Source organism: Anopheles marshallii, chromosome 3, assembly GCF_943734725.1.
Source record: "Anopheles marshallii chromosome 3, idAnoMarsDA_429_01, whole genome shotgun sequence".
In the NCBI taxonomy this organism is placed as follows: Eukaryota; Metazoa; Arthropoda; class Insecta; order Diptera; family Culicidae; genus Anopheles; species Anopheles marshallii.
This window is the reverse complement of record NC_071327.1, coordinates 8,712,456-8,732,208: the sequence shown is the minus strand read 5'-3', so window position 1 is coordinate 8,732,208 and position 19,753 is coordinate 8,712,456. Positions and strand designations below refer to the sequence as shown.

Here is a 19,753-nt window from a genome sequence, read left to right as displayed (position 1 = left end):
TACACATAATGCGATGGGAATGATTGGTGACAAAATACACGATAAAGAACGGGAAAAAACATACAAACATAATGTCAACGTAACTGAACAATTACAAAAAAAAACAGAAATAAAGCCATGTCCAAACAAACTACGCGATGTACAAGCTACATTGAGGGTGTGGTTTGTATGTAGCGGTGTTGTGTTAACTAGCAGCGGGAGATTTGCCGTTCTTACCGGACGACACGAACGGGCCGACGTAATTGCTCGGAAATAAACCGGTGGTGCCGTTCAGTTCGCCGCGCCACCACTCCGGCTCATCCCTGCCGAGCACGCTAATGATATCGTCCTTCTCGAAGGACAGCTCGTCGTCGTTCAGTGCTTTGTACGGGTACAGTGCGATGACTTTATCTACCGATTTATTAAAAAAAACATATTGTAAGTCAAAGTACTCAACTAATTTGCGTAGTGCCATAACAGGATAGGATGCACCTCCCCCCCCAAACATTACTTCAAACACCTTTACTTACCGAGAATAGTTTCCGTCAGTTCAACCTTGCTCGCCGACACTGGCGTATTGCGGCCACTGTTTCGTCCACCCTGCAGTATCTTCACATACGTCGCTGGGAACCATCCGATCTGCCGGCGACGACCCTTTGCCTGCAAAACCATAAACAGCGTCAGGTGTGATGCGGTGCTCCAACTCTTTGCGCTCCCTGTACCTACCTGTAGCTCACCCTCCCACCAGCCGGAATCGGTCTTTTTTCTTATCATTATTAGCTGTCCGCGCTGCAGTGACAGCTGTTCGGAGCTGGTCGCTTCGTACGGTGCAATCACCTGTGCCACTTCGCCCTTCCGCCGAAGGCTCGGTGTGGCCGATGTCATGGACATGGAGGAGTAACGGATGTTTTCTTCGTTTGCTGCCGCACCAGACGGTGGTTGAGTATTGATCTGGGACACTTCCGAATCTAGCTCGGCCTGATTTTGTGCATCCTCTGCATCCTGAGTATTACTACCGGCAGCGGTCGTTGATTGCTTGCGTTTTGTTTCCTGTTCGTACGATTGCGCTTGTGACTGGTGCTGTTCCTGTTCCTGGTGTGCTGGTTGCTCATTATATGTCGCTTGGTTGCCGTTCATCACCTCCTGCGCGAACAATAAAACACAACCATTAGCTATTGTTTAGATTGGCAACAACTTGACAAGAAAATCCCTTCTCTACTTACGCCTTCCTGTTTTTGCACGTAGTTCGAAGGGAAAATACCGGTCCGATTGCCAATTGTGCCTGTCCACCAATCTCCTTCCTTCTTTGAAACGGCGATCGTTTCACCAGCATCGAACACAAGATCGCCCGCCTCTGCCGATTGGTAGGCATAACACGCAACATAATATTCAACATCACCGTTACAAGTAGCCCTAAGCGTAATGAAAGATAATAGTGTAAGTGTAACTTCAGTCTGTAACGAATTTCCTTTCTTCTTACTCTGTATTATCGTTTGCTGGCTGGTATTCTTCTACTGGTGCGGCCGTGTATTCAGCTGCCGGTTCACTATAGGCTATCGTTTCTGGTACCGCTTCCACCACGTTCAGGTTGCTGTCTACCTTTTCTACAAATGATTCCGGGAACCAACCAGTATGGCCATTGATTTCACCTGCCAACCATCCAGGTTCTGCATTCTGTTCCAGCGGTACCTATGGATATGCAAAAGGAACATCAGATGCCAATCATGTACCACTCTCGACTAACAGACACTAGTAGTGTTGTGACTAATGAGCAATGAGAAGAATCAATCAGGATTCAAGAATCTATTTGGATTCATAAATCATTTGGGAACCATGAATCTTCAGCATAGAAATTCAGAGGCATTCATTCAGTTCAAAGATGCATTCGGATTCATGAATATGAATCACATCTATCTGTCTAGCAGCAGTTCTGCTCCAGTCACTTACCATCACAATATCACCAGGTTGGAATGAAATCTCGTCGTTATTCCGCGCATTAAACTCGTAGATCGCCCGATACTTCGTGTACCCCGGTGGCGTTTGCACATCATCGCCAGACCTTGTGGCCGCTGGTACGGGTTCATTGCTGACCGCCGCATGCGTTGCGGTATCCGAAGTGGCCCACGAGTTGGACGTATCCCAGGCACTGGTATACGACTCGTTTTTGCGATTATTTTTCATCTCCAAAATCTTTTTCCAAATAAATAAAAAAACAGAAAGACGTTAAAAGTTTGAAAACAGTTCTCAAATCAAAATCCTTTGGTATACCTGAATTCTTTGCATGTCATATTCGCCGTAAAGTTTCTCGCACGCATCGATCAGATCGGTCAATTGTGATTTCAGGTCGATCAGCTGATCGCTGTTCAGATTGATATCTGTCGATTTGTTTTCGATCTGTTGCTTGGTGTTTTCTAGCTTGTCCTTCAGTTGCTGTATAACGATCTGTAGAGAAAGTTAATATTTGTTAAAATAAAGTTATTCTGAATTAACTTCGGTCAATTCATACCTGTTTGTTGGTGAATTGCAGCTGGCTTTCCGTTTCGCCCGATTTACTCTTCGCATCTAGCTTAGCCTTCTCCTGACTCAACTGTACCAGCCGCTGATTCTGTTCCTTTACCTTTGTCTTCAGCTGTGTCATTTCGGCCATCTGCGTGTCACGGGTGGTGCGCATACCGTCGATCGTGGTCTTGACATTAGTGACACCGACGCGCGTGTCACAGATTTTTTGCGACAGCTCCTTGATGCGTTCGTTGAACGTGCTCAGCTCGACGCTCAACGATTGATTTTGCGCTTTTAGCTTGAGCACGTTTTCCTGTTCCCGCTGCCTGTGCTGCTGCATTTCGGCAATCTTTTGGGTTTCCCATTCGAGTTGACGTTGCTTCTCCAGCTCCCTGTAGGGTATGGAAGAGATGGACGTGATCATTCGAAAACACAAGCAAGAATCAAGCAATAAAAAACATATATAGTCGCTATTAACAGCTAGCTATATGAAACAATGACGTACTTTCGAGCAAGTTCCTTCTTTTCGAGTTCACGCTTGCGTTGTTCCTCTCGTTCCTGTTCGAGTTCGCGTTGGCGCTGCAGTTCTTTTTCCAGCTCTTGCTGCTTTTTCATTTCAGCCTCGAGCTTAGCTTTACGGATTTTTTCCTGTTCTTCACGCTCTTTACGTTCACGTTCCTCCTAAAAATTACAAGTAAAAAGGAATTGGAGTTAAGAAGTTCACCAAATAATGCAATCTGACATTAATTTAATTTACCTGTTCCTTCTTTTGAATATCCATCAGTGCTTTTCGTCGTCGCTCGAGTTCCGCTTGGCCTTTGTCGAAGTTTTCCTTACGTTTGTCTTCGAACGATGCTGTAGAACGAAACGACCAAAGGGGAAATTAACTTTAAACCATATTCCTAATCCATACCCGGACAAAGTTTCCTTACTTTGTGGTAAGCCAGACAGAGGATCAAGCTCGACGGGGGCATGTACCGGTGCTCCCTGGGACGAAACGGAACCATGGCGAGAACCTACCACAGAACCGTGGCGTGACGGAGCCTTCCGGAAGGAAGGTGGCACAAGCTCGGGCGGCAGCGTGGTAGGAACCTTTTCGCCAGCAGCGGCCATGTCACACAAATACATCGCCAGTACAAACTCTTCGCAACCGAGCCGCCCATCGGTATCCATGTCGGCTAGTGCCCAAATTTGAGCCAACATCGCCTGTGGAAGTTTGGTTTGCACCATAATGTTGCGTGCCTGCGGCCCGGTAAGGAATCCGCTACGGTTACGATCAGTCGTATTGAACAGTTGGGTGTATTTCAGCTTAGCTGGACCCTTTATTGCCCACTCGATTTGTCCTCTATAGGAATGGAAAATCAATCATAATATTACAGCACTTACATTGAGCAAAAACACCACAATAACTCACGGAGATTCAATAGACGGAGCCCGTTCCGAGATTGACATCGAGCGCGCTGGAGTTCCGCCACCAGAATGCGGTGGTGTCGGAGGTGCTGGAACGACCTGCGATGCTACACCACCCACCAGTGGCACTGCACCCACACTTCCGAGTGGATCAATCAGCGGCTTTACAGCCGCTGTTGGTGGAATAGTTGGAGCGGTCCCTACCAGACCACCGATCAACGGTTGTTGCATTACAGCTGGAGCTGGCGCCATGCCCGGAATTGTCGGAACGCCTGGAATCAACGGTTGCCCCATCGCAATGAGCGGAGCTTGTGCGGTGGCACCGATCAGCGGTTGTGGTGGAAGGGCAGGCTTCGGTGGCACCATCATCGGGACCTGGGAGGCAACCATTTGATTGTTCATCATCGGAGGCACTACAGCGTGCGGAACGATCCCTGCAGCATGAGGAGCCATCATCGGTGGCTGTGCTTGTGGAACAATTTGAGGTACGGCCGCAATCGTACCGGACAATGATTTCAGCGGATCGAGCGGACTCAAACCGGAGGTGGGGGTGAGTATGGGTGTTCCACCGACGGCAGTGAGCGAAGCGATAAGTGTTGGCGGAAGTGTTTTGGGAACTTCAAATCCGCGCAACTTTAGATTGATCAGCTTGCAGGCGATGCTGAATTCACCGAGCGTCATGCGACCGTCGGCATCCGTATCGGCAAGAGCCCTTAAAATACATTGGAAAGGAGTAATTATTAATTTAATGAAACTGAATCTACTTGCATCAACAATGTACATATATCAGATATAACATAAGACATAATACTAAAATTGGCTCTCTTCATCATATTTTTGAGTAATAAGTTTGAGGAATGTTTGCAAACTACAGGACAATTTTGCATATTTTTTTTTTGCCAAAACAATCAATAAGATCCTTTCTAATTGGTGCCATTAAAAAGGGACCGACGATGCGCAAAGGGACGATGTGAACCACTCGATGACTCATAGGTAAACAACTTTTGCTTATGCCCTTGAGAGCGTCGCCAATACACGGTCCATTTAGAACGGGGAGCGTACCCCCGAAACCAAATAACTAACCGTGGGCTGTACCCGATCTACTTCATCTGTTGTTCGGTCAACCTCTCATTAATTAGGCAGAGCTGGAAGAGAAGTACATTATCGAGTGCTTTAGTTGGGGGTTTTTCGGGAGAATCGTTTTTACCTCCCTCACATTTCGGAGCCCTTACGGTTTCGTTATAATTGAGCTTTAATTTGGCGCTACCCGGACCTCTCTCCGAATGCTTCAAAACTTTCCGATTCCAAATAATGCACTTGGGGAATCCTTGGAGGTGGACATTTTCCGAAAGATTCAGCGTCGGGATGTGAACTAGATTAAGCCAATGTAACAAGTGTTTGAATTTAGCTACCCATTTCTGTCTATTTTGACTGTTCTGGCAAGCTTCTCGGTGGCTTACTTTAATGCAATTAAGACAATCCAAGTGAGCGTGCTTTCAGACGTTCTAAGACCAAGGAATCCCCCATTTTGATAGCCGTACATAAGCAGACCAGTGTGCACGTTGTGTGTTCCATTAACACTCACTTGATAATGTCAGCTTGACTGTGGCACGAAACATAAAAATCAATGCGAATGACGTTGACGAAGGGGGAAAACCGTCCTTTGCACGATATCACCAAACAGCATATAAAACTGCCACAGTTTCAGCTTTCCAGCGTTGGAGAAAACGATGGATAGCATTTGCGCGAGACTAACAAAAATACCAGCGGCAGTCGTCCTGAGTCACGTGAGCCGTTCGGAAAACGAAACGGAAAAAGGATCTGTAATTATTCCCCACAATCGAGCACACATTGCATTCAACCAAAGAAGCAGGGCACATTCTAGTTAAAAACCAAAATATGTACGTTGTTATAGTCGCAGAAGAAGGAAAGAACGGTACGGTGTTGCATTGCACTTTTCAGTTATGTAAGCGAAAAAGGAACCGGAAGCTCGGCAACAGTGAATAGATCGGAAACGAAAAAATACACACCACAACAGATTTGTTGATGGGCACACTGGAGCGTACGATTAAAGGTATTACATTTCACGCTAAAATGATTCAGATAGGAAAAACATTAAAGCACACAAGCTTACCATATCTGGCCGAGTATTTGCGGGGGCAGTTGACTCTGAAGGAAGAATCCTTTGGCCTGCCCTCCCGTCACGACACCATCGACCGGTTGAAGCGACTTGAACTGGTCCTCGTACTTGAGCCTCTCGCGGGAGGTTATCACGAACGGGTCGGATGCGTTCATGGTGTTGGTGGTGGTGTTGGCGGCGGTGGCGGTGGTAGGTGATAACAGCAAGCGAGATATCCGCTCTACGTTCTACGTGGGTTCTAAAGTGGGCCGTATATCAATGGGAAGGGCCACCCAACAATATCCATGCACTGTTTTCTGTTCGCGAACGCAAAGGGCCGAACCGGGGCACTCCCGTGCTGAAATATTCTTTCGCACTGCCAGCACTCGCGTAGTAGGCGTAGTAACTTTTTTCTTGCTTTTACACTGCCTTCTTTCCACTTAGTATTTTTCAAATATTTTCACCGTAACTCGAACACGATATCACTGCTCATTCAAACTGGCATCAGCAGCAGCAGCAGCAACAAGACCGATGGGGCTGCTGCAATTGGAAGGAAATGATATCACACCTTACAGCACTGGGGCGCATAGCTCCCCCCAGCACGAGGGTCTGCTTCGGGAGTTCTATTTCTTGAAGGGAATAGAAGCTCACACAGCAGCCTACACACAGGACCACCATGCGCAGGACACGATTCAATGGAAAGTTGTATATCGATTTCTTTGGCTGTGGGGTTGCTCACGGGAGTGCGTTCTTCACAAGCATCGAAACTTTTCTACAATTGTTTAACTTACACGATACACCCACCCACACACACACTTTTTCACACTCCTTAAGCCAATCGTTGTAATGCGCTCCCTTGTGGGAAGGGAAAACCCGTACTTTTCACGATTTCAATCTCAATTAGCAGGAGAAATTTTGCGTTCAGAATCACAAACTTGCCCACTTCTTCTTTTTCTTGTTTTGCAAGTGCTGATAGGGAACCTTACAACAGTCGCACTTCGTGGAGGGTTAAATTTGTTTATCTGTCATAGTCATGCTCACCCAACGAACAAAAGTGACATACATGGTTCCCGTGAAACAACGATGACAGATTGTAATTTGTCAAATTTAAAAATATCGATATTTGGAACACCTGTATCACCTGGTAACAGGTATCCGTTATGCGTGGATATATATTAAAAATTACAATAGAAAGATCGTGCAAATAAAAAAAGTAAATATAAAACGAAAGAGTTACGGTAGAATAGCAAGTTGGTGCCGCATTCAGTTTCTATCCTATAAATTTCTTTCCATTTTTGTTCAATTTTTCCAAAAATTGTACAACTAATATATACTCGGGTATAGGTATATTTAGTCTAGGATTAAGTATTTCATTTACGTGGGGTAATGTCCCAAAAGCTGAGTGGCAGTGTTAGCGATAGATAATAAATTTAAAGTTACACGTTCGTGACGCTCTTTTGGTTACAAAACTACCTCTTAGGTGATAATACTATCCCAACACTATGGCTAATGCGTTGCTACAGCTAAGACACAGTTAAAAAAAAATAATGTTACCAACGCTTTAGGCACTTATAGTCCCAATAAAACAGTTTACTTGTCAATATGATTGTAGATCATATGAAATGATTAGTAAAATTATGCATGTTTGATTGAACTTTATAAAACATTTGGTCAAAAATGCATAATGAAAATTTTTAAAGATCTTACTCAAACTTCTGTTGAGTTCTTTTTTGCAGAAAGGCTTAGAACATGACTGCTGCTACATTTCCGAGTGAGTCCTGTTTTTCCTAGACAACTAAACCATGTCCATTTCTTGGCTATTTTCGTTCGTGGTTGGTTTGGGCTGATACGAGCGTTCACCGTCCAGAATTTTGACTAGCGGTTTGATAGTGATGCCCTGCAGCAACACAGTAAAGTAAATGACCGCAATCGTTGTCGTCAAGAACAGTGGCTGCAGCGGAATGTGCTCCTTTTCCACCAGTAACACTAAAGCGAACGCAACCGCTCCTCGAAGGCCTAAAATGAATGTATATTATAAATAAATAGGCATTGTTTACCAAACCAGTTCGCACCCTACCTCCGTAAGACAAAACAATTTGATCTACATTGGTAAGCTTCTGAAGTCTAAAACAATTCGCTAACGTAGACAGTATGAAAACACCTGTAAAAAAGTAAAATATGAATAGTCGCTATTATATGCTTTAGAATTGTTTGATACGCACCTAAAATCCTATACACCAAACAGAATATTATTGTCAGCAAAACGAACCAAGTGTTCCACACATGCTGGTTGTTAATGGTAGCCACGCCAAGGAACATGAAGATGATCGTTTCCGCCGAGGAGGACAACATTTTCAGTGTGTACTCAATTGTTGTGCGTGAGTTTTGCGACACATTCTGCTCGAGGTAATTTTTCATCGTTAGTCCACAGAAAGTGATACTGAGGAAATAGAAAAAATGCAGACGAAATCATTCATCCACTACTATTATTGCTAACTCTAGCCAAAACGAATAATTTACAAACGATTTGGCCTCTACTTACGCAAGGATACCGCTCATGTTTAAAATTTCCGCATTCAAGTACGCCAGATAAGCCATCACAAAGATGAATATCGGCTCGATAACACGTACGTGATCGGTAAATCGTGTCACCAAACCGGTCACGAAGCCCCAGATGACACCTGCAATATGAAAACAATGATTCAACGGTGATTGCAGGACACGTGCAAGGTATCTAATGTTTCAATAGCTCATTAAAAAAAAACATCTCACATCATAGTACATCAGCTGGAACACTCACCGATAATGGAACCGCCCAAGGCAATCACAAAGAATGACCCAATTCCCGACAGGATGTCCATGGGTATGATTTGCTCAACATCAATTGCGTTGTACACCTCGAATATGTGATACAGAATGACCTGCGGATTGGAAAGCAACAATCGTGTTAAAAGCGCGATCTTCTATGCTGCTATCGATGGTGATACATACAGTGACAGCATAGTTAAGTAACATTTCACCGAATGCTACTATGTGCAGCACTTCGTTGACTTGAATACCCCCAAATACAGTGAGCACCGCCACCGGATCGACCGCTGCAATCAGCGAAGCGAACAGGAAGATGTGCAGGAACGGTAAGTCGACGCCGAAGATGCCCGTTTGTCCACAGACCCATAACGAACTACCGATGGTGGCTACATTAAATATCGTGCCAATCCCCGCTAACAGAAGGATGGTGGTAATGTTTTCAAAGAATTTGCGGTTTGGAATAAGGTATCCAGCATTGAGGATGATCGGTGGTAACATGTAGAAGAAAAACGTGCTCGGTGTCAGGGGTGGCACGTGCAGATTTGCTAAAGACCATAGTAGTCCACCGACTAATACGCCGACCACAAGCAGCAGGCAGGATTCAGGAAATATACCACGCAACTTGGGAGAGATATGGAACACTGAAAATAAAAACCAAATTTACAGTGCTGTTCGAATTTTAAACAATGCTCGTGCGGATGAAATAAATAAAGAAAGAAAATAATTTCCTTTCTTCTAAGTTTGGAATTTCCGACATGTTTACTTAGAGACTGAGTATTTCTCCAGCGCAAAGGATTCTTACCAATCTTTGCTATGGTAGCAGACAAAATCCAGACGCCGATTACGAACGGAGTTTCGACGCGGGAAAATTGCACCTGCGAAATGAGATACCGTCCGTTGTTGTGTTCGTCACCGTGTTTACCCTCAACGGCCAAGTTGCCAAGTTCGTCCGACATCTCATTGCTATGATCAACGCCGTCGTCCGACGACGTAGAGATCGAGCCTATTTTTCCTGTTTTATCGTCAGAATGTTTTAATTGATTTGCACTCGTTAGCGATTCGCTACTGGTATCGAACAACAGATTAACGAGTGACAATTGACCTACCGGCTGGAAGATGGAAGAGAAAAACGACAAGGAAAGGTAAAAAACAGGTTAACATCCTATCAAGGATTTGGTTCGAAGGATCTTCAAATTCATTTATTGCCTCACCTTCTCACCGCTGGCCGGTGCGCTTAGGTTTTGCCTAGCTAGCACAATGGCATTGTGAGATAGCAAAGCGCTGCAGAACACTACGTATATCAACAAGCTGCCGAGCCGTGGCTGATGCAGCTTCCAGCCACCGGAGATGTGCCGCAGCTTTAATAACAATTGACCCGTACGCATCACGAGGGTAGCGTGTAGGCACGTCAGAAGGCACTATACCGCGTACACTATTCTTTAAATGATTTTTTTTTCACACACCAACTACAACAGGATTAGAATTGGTGGCTTGAGGTTGTTGTGTCGATGTAGAAGAAGAAATAAAAAGAACACAACGAAAGTCGGAACTGACCCTTAGAGATGACTTCTGAAATTGACTCCAGATTTTCACGGAGTTGTTTCCAACCAACTCATTTTTTCAAAAAAATTTGCATCAAAACGGCCAGCGAGTTAAAATGAGTTTGACAACACTGGATTAAGCCAAACGGTTTGGAATAGCAAAGCAAAACGAAAAACAATCGAACTCATACACCCAAAAATAGACAGTTTGAAGCTACGCTTTTATTGCTTATTTCTCCGTCAATAATGTCGTCACACTTTGGTAGTACTTCTTCTGTATCGATGCTCCCGTTTCCAGCACAATGTTCCACGATCGTGAAACGAAACCTGAACGTTTTTTTACCGCAAACGCATTCTATGTCATCACTTTACGACGGCACGCATACTGCTCTTCACGTTTGATGCGAATCTACGGCGACACCACAGTCCACTACACATTCACCGAAATAAAACCTCATATGGTTCCACCCGCTAGTTGAATCTCAATAGATGATCGATTCATTCCCACTTCTGATACCACGGACACAATCAGTACGAAGTACAACAGTTTGCAATGTTATTCGACCGTACGAAATCACCGTAATATTCACAAAACCTAAACAACACTGCCCACCTTAGTCTGGCACTAGTTAAACATAATTATGTTATCTTGGCGCCACTTCTGTTGTGTTGCCGGTGCCGCGCTTCTCGTTCATCTCATCTTGACAGAGCGCGTTCTCGTTCAAGGTTAGTCCGGCTCACGCAGTAATGCACAGTGAGTATGAATCGCTCTCACACGCTGAGGCAGTGCTCTACTAAATAAAAATGCGGGCGTAAATACTGGGTGGTAGGTTTGCAATTACAGAGCGATGCATTAAAGAGAATAAAAAACAATCTGTTTATACTTTTTAACGGAACAAACAAAATCTAAAAAATGGTCACTATTTTGTTTTCCAAAAAATTTCTAATTTCTACAAAGTGAGATGATTGATCTATGGATTGCTAGACCAGTGCTCAAAGATCACATTCTTGCGGCATAGTGTTAGTGAAGCCATAATCTAAAATGAATAAGAGAGAGAGACAGAAATATGTTCTCGCATACTTTTTGCAGCAAGCACGACCCAGCTAACATTTCCGGTAGTTTCTAAAATCGTCGCCTCCATATGGGTCGCAGCCTCCGCGATACCGCGGAAAACGCGTATAATTTGTATGCCACCTCGACGCACTCGGCTGTCAAATCTCCGCGCCAAACTGTCAATCAGGCACGATTAGAAAGCAAACTAATGCCCTATTTTGTGATCCAAATGTAAAATTTCAATTTCCAATAGAACTGAAGTGATTTAAGTTTTAAGACGAACATATATGTTTATGTCGTAAAGATAAGGAGTATAGACTTAAAATCATGGACAAATAATATTTTCAAACTTCGACGTTTGAAGCATCCAAGAACTAGCCTGACGAAGTAGATTGTTCTGATAAGTTCGTAATACCTCCAAATGTCTTTGTAGTTTGCAGCATTGTGACTAGTGTTGGATCAAGTAGGTAATTTTAATGAGCTGAGCGAACCGCTCGCGCTCACCATGGCGTTGAGCGTTGAGCCCGAGAAGCTCATACAAGCGCTTTAAAATTTGTATGAATGGACGGGTCAAATTTAAAATTGTTGATAATTTCTGTATGACCGATTAAGTGTTATATTTGCGAGTTACGCTATTTTAATTCAAAATTTTAGACAAACTTATCGAGCACTAGAGATGAAAAACTCACATTCGTACAAATTTTAAAGCGCTTTTTTGAGTTCGACGCACTCAACGCGCTCGACACGCTCAAAGAGCTCAACACACTCAAGCGATCGTTGGAGCGATGTTTTGAACTTTTAACTACCTATTTTTCTGTTTAAAACGCTCTATGTTCGCTCAGTCAGTTGAGCTGAGCGATCGAAGTAGCTCTAGCGCTCACGACCCAACACCAATTGTCCACTATACATAGTAATTTGTACTTCAAATTATACTATAAATTATGTTTCTTAGCTACCGGCGTTGTTAAACTTCCATTAGTCACAATCAGCATGTTTGCATTAGCATTTGTAACCATTTCCATCCCATTCGAAATATCATGTTCTAATCCCAATTCTTTCACCAAGTTTCAGTTGATTAGAAATAGATTGATTTAAAATGGAGGTGAAGTTAGAAGATGCTAACTCCCACAACTTGATACAACACCGTCAAACCCTGCCATTTGGCGAGTCACGCCGGTATAGTAAAAGCTCCCCGGCTGCTCTCATCTTAACGCTTTAACCGACGCTCACGCGGTACGGCCACGAACATAACGTTGGAGCAGTCGCTGCTCTCCCCATTCATTGGTTACGTTCTCGCCGTCCGTGCCAACGTGAACGTTGCCGCTTATTTAGTCGCTCCTGCTTGAATGGAATTGGACGAAACGCGTCTCACAATACACTGACGGCACCGTGATGGGCTGTTGGCGCTTCTCCGCCAAAGCCGCCATTCATTTCAAGCGGGTTCGTGTTCCGGTGCAGACGTACCACTGACGTGCAAAGGCTCCGCTCCGTGACCGTGTGCGTGTTTTCTGGTGTGTAGGTACCCAAACCACCGTGCGTTGTGCGTAAGGGAAGTGCAAGTGCGCGCTCTGCGGCAAAATACCGAGTGCGTGGTGCGTCCGCTGCTTTGTGGAAACCGTGGCATGGGATGTGGGGATAGGAAGCAGTTTTGCTGGCTTTTGGAATTGTTTCGCCCTACCGTTTTGAGCGGAGAACTGATTTTTATCCTACGCGACGGTGTATGGGATGTTAGGAACTGTCGTGTGCGTGTGTGCTGTGGGGTTTTTGCGTGTTTTGAGCGTTTGACACGTTTGTCGAGTTTAAAAAAAAAGGGGGCCTGGTTTGTCGTCCCGAAAATCAACTGCTAGATACTCTTGTCCTTGGACTTGGGAGTTCTTTCCTTTTGGCACTCGTTAGTTATAGAGCTATTAAGAAGGCTTCCTCCTTGATGATGTTTTTCTATTATCAATGCTTTTCTGTTGTCGTCAAAGCATTCGAAAAAAAAAATGGGTTAAAATTCCTTTTCAAGTGGATCATCTCCTACCCGGCAGCGTACACTTCTAGTAAATTAGTTTCCATTTGTTTCACGCTTAACAGAGAAAAAAATAAGCCCATCGCAAAAGCTTAATCGAATTTCGTTTCCAACCGACAAAAGGTACAGTAGGTACAGCAAAGGATCCGATTCATCAGCGAATTAGGCGAATGTAAAAAACAAAATCTTCAATCTGGCCAAGAAAATCCATGTCTTACCGCTCCGAACCGAACGAAAGCGAGGACTAAATTTACAACAAAAAAAAGGACCGCCCGGCTGTTTTCCCTTCCTCACCACCAAAAGAATAGGCCGCAAGTTGAAGGTTCCCCCCGCAAGCAACGGAGTTTACCTTTCCCGCCGTTCGTGGCGAGAGCGCATCTTTGCTTTTGCTACGCATTTTCTTTTAATTTTCACCACTTTCCCTCACGTGCCCTCGTGCCGTGAGGGAACAGGGGAATGGGGTGGCAAACGGAAATGCGATCCGAATGCCGGCAAAGTGTACCTCACTTGCACAGGACTCCGTTGTCTGCCATCCAACGGTGGGTTGAAGAGATTTACAATACAGAATCAAATACAGGCACCGGACACCGGCAAAAGGAAAGTGAAACAGGTCGGGTTAGGGTACGGAAACCGGAAAAAGGATTTGGATTTTAATTGCTTTAAGAAGGTGGCACGGGAAGTCGCAAAGGACAAAGGCGACGAATGCGAATGGCATGAAGAGAGAGAGCGAGAGAGAGAGAGAGAGAGAGAGAGAGAGAGAGAGAAAAACACGGGGAATCTGCTTACTCAACAATTGTGTTTTGATGTATTTTTTTGTTTGTTTTCTCTCTCTCTCTCCTCGTCCTTAATATTTACTCCTTTTACTACTCCGTTCCAATAGAACAAGTGCCATCGATCGGAACCCCGTAGTGTCTTTGTGTGTGTGCGTGTGTGTGCGCGTGTCCGTGTTTGAGTCAAAGGTTCCGTTGGAGCAAAGGGTGGAAAAAAAGTGAAAGTGCACCCGATTACCAGCGCCGGGAAGAATCCTTCCAGGAAAATTGTGCGGGTGGGGGTCTGCGAATTTTCCGCGCACAGTTTTCTTCGTCCGTCCAATACTTTTGTGCCTTCTTCTGCTTTTTTGGTCACGGTTCCGGGTCGAACCCCACTGCCCAACGGTCCATCGTTGGTGGAACGGGGGCGCAAGACTGCTTCGGACTTCGGTGAGTTTCCGCCGTGCTGTGCAGGCTCCTGCAGGAAGCCGCCTGCCCCTGCCGGGATTGACAGTCCCACCAGTATTTCCACGTGGCCATCGTAAAACGCAAAGCCGTGTATATGTGTGACCAGGGCAAGCGAAAGAAAAAGGAAAAATTCCAGTACAACAAATCGATCATGGCCGCCACAAGTGTGGTGGTCCTCGATCGGGGCAACAATACGACCTGCACCGTTAATTTACACGGTAAGTGTGTGCATTTTCTGTTTTGTTTTGTTGGAGAAATGTGACTATTTTCCTGTTCTTTGCTACATACCGAACCGGAAGCGGTAAGTGTAGCGATCGATCGGACGATCTCTGTGGGAGTTGAGTGAGCGTATGAGTAAACTCGGCAAGAACACAGATGCTGTGTTGGCAGGAGAAAAAACATCCGGATGATACTGGTGGAGACTGTACTTCAAAGCGAGAAATTTCCCTTTTCATTTGTTTTATCGTAGAATTGTTGAAAGGTTTAGGGCCATGTTTGATGCACAGCCATTATAATAATAAAGTATGTTTCACTGTTCGATCAATCGCTATTTTTGCAAGTGAAACCCTCCACCAGTCGTAAAGGCGAACGGCTTTTATGTTGGTTTATTATTGTTATGCACATGCAGTGCATGTGTGAATGAGATTATTTAAAGCTGGATGGTTCGCTTGAAACGAGCGTGCGTAGGTTAGAAGCATTTCAATGAGCATAGAATTATTATTTTGATCTTTCAACTCGCCTTTGAAATGTATTTTATGGACCGAATTGTTCCTCTGCTTTGTAGCGGTTTTAGCTAAGCCTACTACAATGGACAGTATGCATTTCGATTGGATGTTACAGAGCGTTTATGTTACGTTCGATCCGCGGCCCATCGTGTGACTGTGTGTTTTATAATCACCCCGAAGTGGTGATGGTAATTTCCGCCTAGTAAAAACCGTCCAATCAATTACGTCGGCTTTTTGAACCACTTTAGCCGGCCCGGTACGCTCAAAACGCAACCACGAATGACCGCTGTGGGGTTGTGCGATCGCGCAGTGCACATGTGTGAAAGGTAGCGTTCGCGCCGCGAAGGTGCGTCTGTTACCCGTGACGGTACCGCGAGCGAAACCGCGAACCCGTCGACGACAAACGCGCGGAGGGCCACAATTTGGATGGTTAACAAAACTTTAGTTGTTTAGTGGCGGTATACGGTGGTGGCATTTGCTGTTTGTGCGACCATTCACTCGCGATCATGTTTGCCCTTCCCTCGTTCTCTCTCTCTCTTTTTCTGGGGGTGCCTGAGGTGATCCCTGTGAGGGAGGGGGTGCAGGTTGAGTGAGGTCAACCTTGGGGTGGAATTGATTTAGCTCGTTCGATGGTTCGAAAAGTTTGAACTAGACCCGAACTGCACTGCGTATGGAAAAATGGTGGACGGCGCAAACAAATCTGCAAAAACCGTGCTCCGACACACACACACACACACACACACACACACACACACATACGGCTGATGTAGTAGTCCGGTTGTCTCGAAACAGCTGGTGGGGATAGGCACATTAGTCAGTCGACAATAGGCCGCCCCGGGTGACCCTGAGTCAACGGCTGACTCCCTACCGCAGAACGCAACAAGCTTGAAGGTATTTCGGTGGGGAATTAACAAGGTGTTGGAATAGTGCAACTGAAATTGTCCGATCGCGTCACATGGTTTTTGAGAAGCTTGCAAACATTGATGAAGGGCCATACGGGATAGGAATTGAATATTCCCAAAGGATTAGATTTGATTAGGTTTGAACTTGTGTGCATTATTTTCCGCCACAAAATCACCTTATTATTTTCGTTTATTTATTTTTTTCTACTGATTTGCGCGCCAATTCACACGCACAATACAGGATTTTTGAGATGACAGGACAAGGCAAGCGCGTACCACAACAAGTGCAGTACATGACATAGCAATGGCCTTAGAAGACACCACAATGCAAGCACATGATAGCACAATGGAAGCGCATCTTACCACAAAACCCTTACGACGGTATCAGTCAAGTACGATCCGATCAGTATAAACGCACTCTGGGAAGGATTTTGACAACTAAACGATGTTTGTTACTATGTTTGTTAGTATTTACCTGCATTTTTCAAATAAAATATGTTTTATTTCATGAAAAACTCAAGTAAATATTACTAAGAATCATCGTCTGACTGGGAAATTCCAGAGCGTTCCTTCGCTTCTACCGTCGTACTGGTGGTGTCGTATAGGGTTTTTTAAATGACAGGACAACGCAGGCACCTATCACCACAAGCGCAGCACGGGACACTTTAACGGCCTTACTAGACACCACAACCGCAGCAGGCATACTTCAATGCAAGCAGATGATATCACAATCGCAATGCAGCTTACCACAACACCAGTACGACGGTAGTAGAGAAATACTATCCGAGGAGTATAAACGTGTCATAGGATGGATTTTCCCAGCCAAACGATGATTTTTTGTTGAACATATACTGTATTTTTCATTACATAAGGCATATTTAATTCTATAAATGCAGTTAATATTTCTTCGGATTAAAACAAACATCGTTTGGTTATCAAAATCCTTCCCGGAGCACGTTTATACTGGAAGGATCGTACTTCACTTCTACCGTCGTACTGGTGGAATCGTAAGCTGCGCTTTCATTGTGATATCATGTGCTCATGTGTGCATTGAACTATGCCTACTAAGGCCGTTGAAATGTCATGTGCTGCGCTTGTTGTAATAGGCGCTAGCGTTGTTCTGTCATCCTAAAAAAAACCCTGTAAAAATTGCTGTTACCGAAAGCATAAACGATACATGGCAATGTCCGGAGCCAGCAAAAAAAAAATCTTGTAGTTTACCAAATGCTTTGTTATGTTATTTGTTTTTAGGTCACTTTTTGTCAATTTTAACGTTGCCTTTAGATATTTCCCCCCCTTGCAATATGTTTATCCCCAAAAACTGCTCAATGGACAGAAAAAAACGAATGTACCAATAAAGATGCATCAAATGCATTTTTTTTTTTTGTTGCGTGACCGTGTAGGTGAGAGGTTAGGTGTTGATTTTGCACTTTTTAAGTTATTCATAGATTTCATTGATAATTCGTTGTTTTATGCCGCTTCTTCGCCCTTCTGCCTCGCAAATGTAGTACACGCTGCTGACAATGGTTGTTTTTCTACAAGTAATCAGTTTGTTGTTTTTGTTTACCATCATTTATTTTGCGTTTGTCATGCGGTGCTTTTTGTCACCTTGATAAATTTTGTTGCTTTTTTGAACAGTTTTTTTTGTTTTTGTATCGAAGAAAAATAAATCAAAAAAGCGTTTAGTTAAGCACAATTCGGAAATTTGATTCAAAGCGCGTGTGCCATCGCATTGGGCCCGGTATGATTACCGGGGGCAGAAACAAAACAACAACAGAGTTTCAATTCAAAAGTTTAAAATAAAACTAAGCAAAACGCAAACGCAACATTGCCTTGAATCTATAAAGAGTTCAATATAAACACCGATCCCTAAGGTAGGTCGCCCCACAAGATTGACTCGTGAGTGTGTTTTTTGTTGCTTATTTGTTCCTTTCGGTCAGCTTGTTTTGGTTTATCGTTTATTGAACTCAATATTTTCTTTCCGCGTCGTTTGAGAACTTGTCGGAATCTTGTCGAGGCATCGCGAAATCACAAAATCAATCATTAAAATATGCATCGGCGCAGTAAATGCGTGGCGGTTGTGTTAGGTTGGCTGCTCGGTAAAAGCTGTTAGCGGATACACGGCCGTTACTCTTATCAGCTCACGAACATGTGTAAGAATATTCACTTGCAGCGTATCGTTATCATTTGGTTGTCCTAGAGCCGTAAAGTGTGGTTCGTTTGGTATTTGTTTTGGTATGCGGAGAAAAAGGGAGGGATGGGACAACATACTCAAAGCGAACCAGCTGATAGCGTAAATATTGCAACATGAGTTCTGAAAACGTGAATGCAGGTTACACTTTGATCTTTTTCCTACACTTGTGGAACTTGTATTCGATTCGGGGTTTAATTGCAAATAGTAAGAGCAAGCATTTTTCGGACCGATCGAAAGTTCATCTGTTCTGGCATTGGTTATTTTGCTATCAATAAAATTGTGACATCAAAACAATTTATGATAAATAATCATTAAAAACTAGATCTTCTTCTTCTTTTTTATCGGCCTCAACAACCTCAAGAGGTGCAAGGCCTGTCATTTCTGGCTGTCTTTAACTTTATTTACCCGTAGTTCGATAGTCAGTCCTGCGTACGAGGGAATGGTCCGGATGGGATTTTTGGTCCGGTCTGTTCGTGTGGAGGTCGGCTCCGCTACCATCATGCTACCGGGCCACCGGTACAGGTCTGCGAACAACTATTGCAACATCCAGCACCACCATATAATTATTAATGGTAATAATTGCATTTAAATTGACGATTAAACAATCCAACCAAAGGACAGCTGCACCCAATCGCAAACGTCACTGTACGTATACTTATCAGGTTTTTGTTTATGTGAAACTGTCATCTGGCGATTAGAAGTTCATGAACCCACCGTGAAGCACCATCTAGAACCGGCTAGCCGCAAGTGAACCATGCGTTTTGGTAACAAAACGAAAGCAAACAAACATTGGGAATTGTCTCGATGGTTCGTTTCGGGTGGGTATGATTAATCGGAAACGAACATTATTTCCCGCACCAATCGGCTGAAAACATTCTGCGCCAGTGACTTTCATGATCTGGACCGTAGTTCCCAGATGGTTCCTCGCAGTGACCCAAGGATCGCGCCGCGACCTTCGGATGTGGAACGGAGTGGAAACAGTGGCAGTTAACGTTCATTGATGCGCTTAACCGTCAGGTTGTGAAATGTGTCGCCGATTTTTGTTTGTTTTTGATTGCTGTTTTTTGTTGTGGGTAAACGTTCAACCATAAGTCAAAGGGCGATAATCAAACACAAAATTTGTTATATTGTGAGGCAAGGTCCTTATCAAGAGGGGGTTTTGCGTTTCTTTTTCACTATTGCCACAGATGGAGCAATTTTGAATGTTTTGTTTCATATGTTGTGAAATTCTCAATTGTTACGAAATTCTTGATTGCAGTAGTTTGAATTTGCATTTTCTTGTCTGATAAGGTAT

The 19,753-nt window shown here is 44.2% G+C and overlaps 3 protein-coding genes across 3 annotated transcripts in view; 1 reads left to right on the top strand and 2 right to left on the bottom strand.

Moving 5' to 3' along the window:
• Positions 1 to 184: 184 nt before the first annotated feature.
• LOC128710902 (intersectin-1) lies at positions 185 to 6,183 on the bottom strand. The gene is made up of 13 exons (XM_053805761.1): positions 6,023 to 6,183; positions 3,893 to 4,600; positions 3,411 to 3,823; positions 3,236 to 3,333; positions 2,984 to 3,159; positions 2,486 to 2,870; positions 2,248 to 2,421; positions 1,927 to 2,169; positions 1,460 to 1,668; positions 1,203 to 1,392; positions 706 to 1,122; positions 510 to 639; positions 185 to 390 (listed from the first exon to the last, which is right to left on the bottom strand). The coding sequence occupies exons 1-13, from the start codon at positions 6,181 to 6,183 to the stop codon at positions 185 to 187; spliced, it is 3,510 nt and encodes a 1,169-aa protein (XP_053661736.1).
• Positions 6,184 to 7,802: 1,619 nt separating this feature from the next.
• On the bottom strand, positions 7,803 to 10,200 carry LOC128716417 (sodium/hydrogen exchanger 3-like). The gene is made up of 8 exons (XM_053811336.1): positions 10,027 to 10,200; positions 9,618 to 9,924; positions 8,999 to 9,456; positions 8,808 to 8,928; positions 8,550 to 8,688; positions 8,230 to 8,447; positions 8,085 to 8,168; positions 7,803 to 8,023 (listed from the first exon to the last, which is right to left on the bottom strand). The coding sequence occupies exons 1-8, from the start codon at positions 10,198 to 10,200 to the stop codon at positions 7,803 to 7,805; spliced, it is 1,722 nt and encodes a 573-aa protein (XP_053667311.1).
• A 4,532-nt stretch (positions 10,201 to 14,732) lies between these two features.
• The window catches only part of LOC128716414 (uncharacterized), a 36,634-nt gene continuing 31,613 nt past the window's right edge, over positions 14,733 to 19,753 (top strand). The window contains exon 1 of the mRNA XM_053811334.1: positions 14,733 to 14,856. Within this exon, the coding sequence (XP_053667309.1) occupies positions 14,733 to 14,856 (124 nt within the window). The remainder of the gene's footprint in view (positions 14,857 to 19,753) is intronic.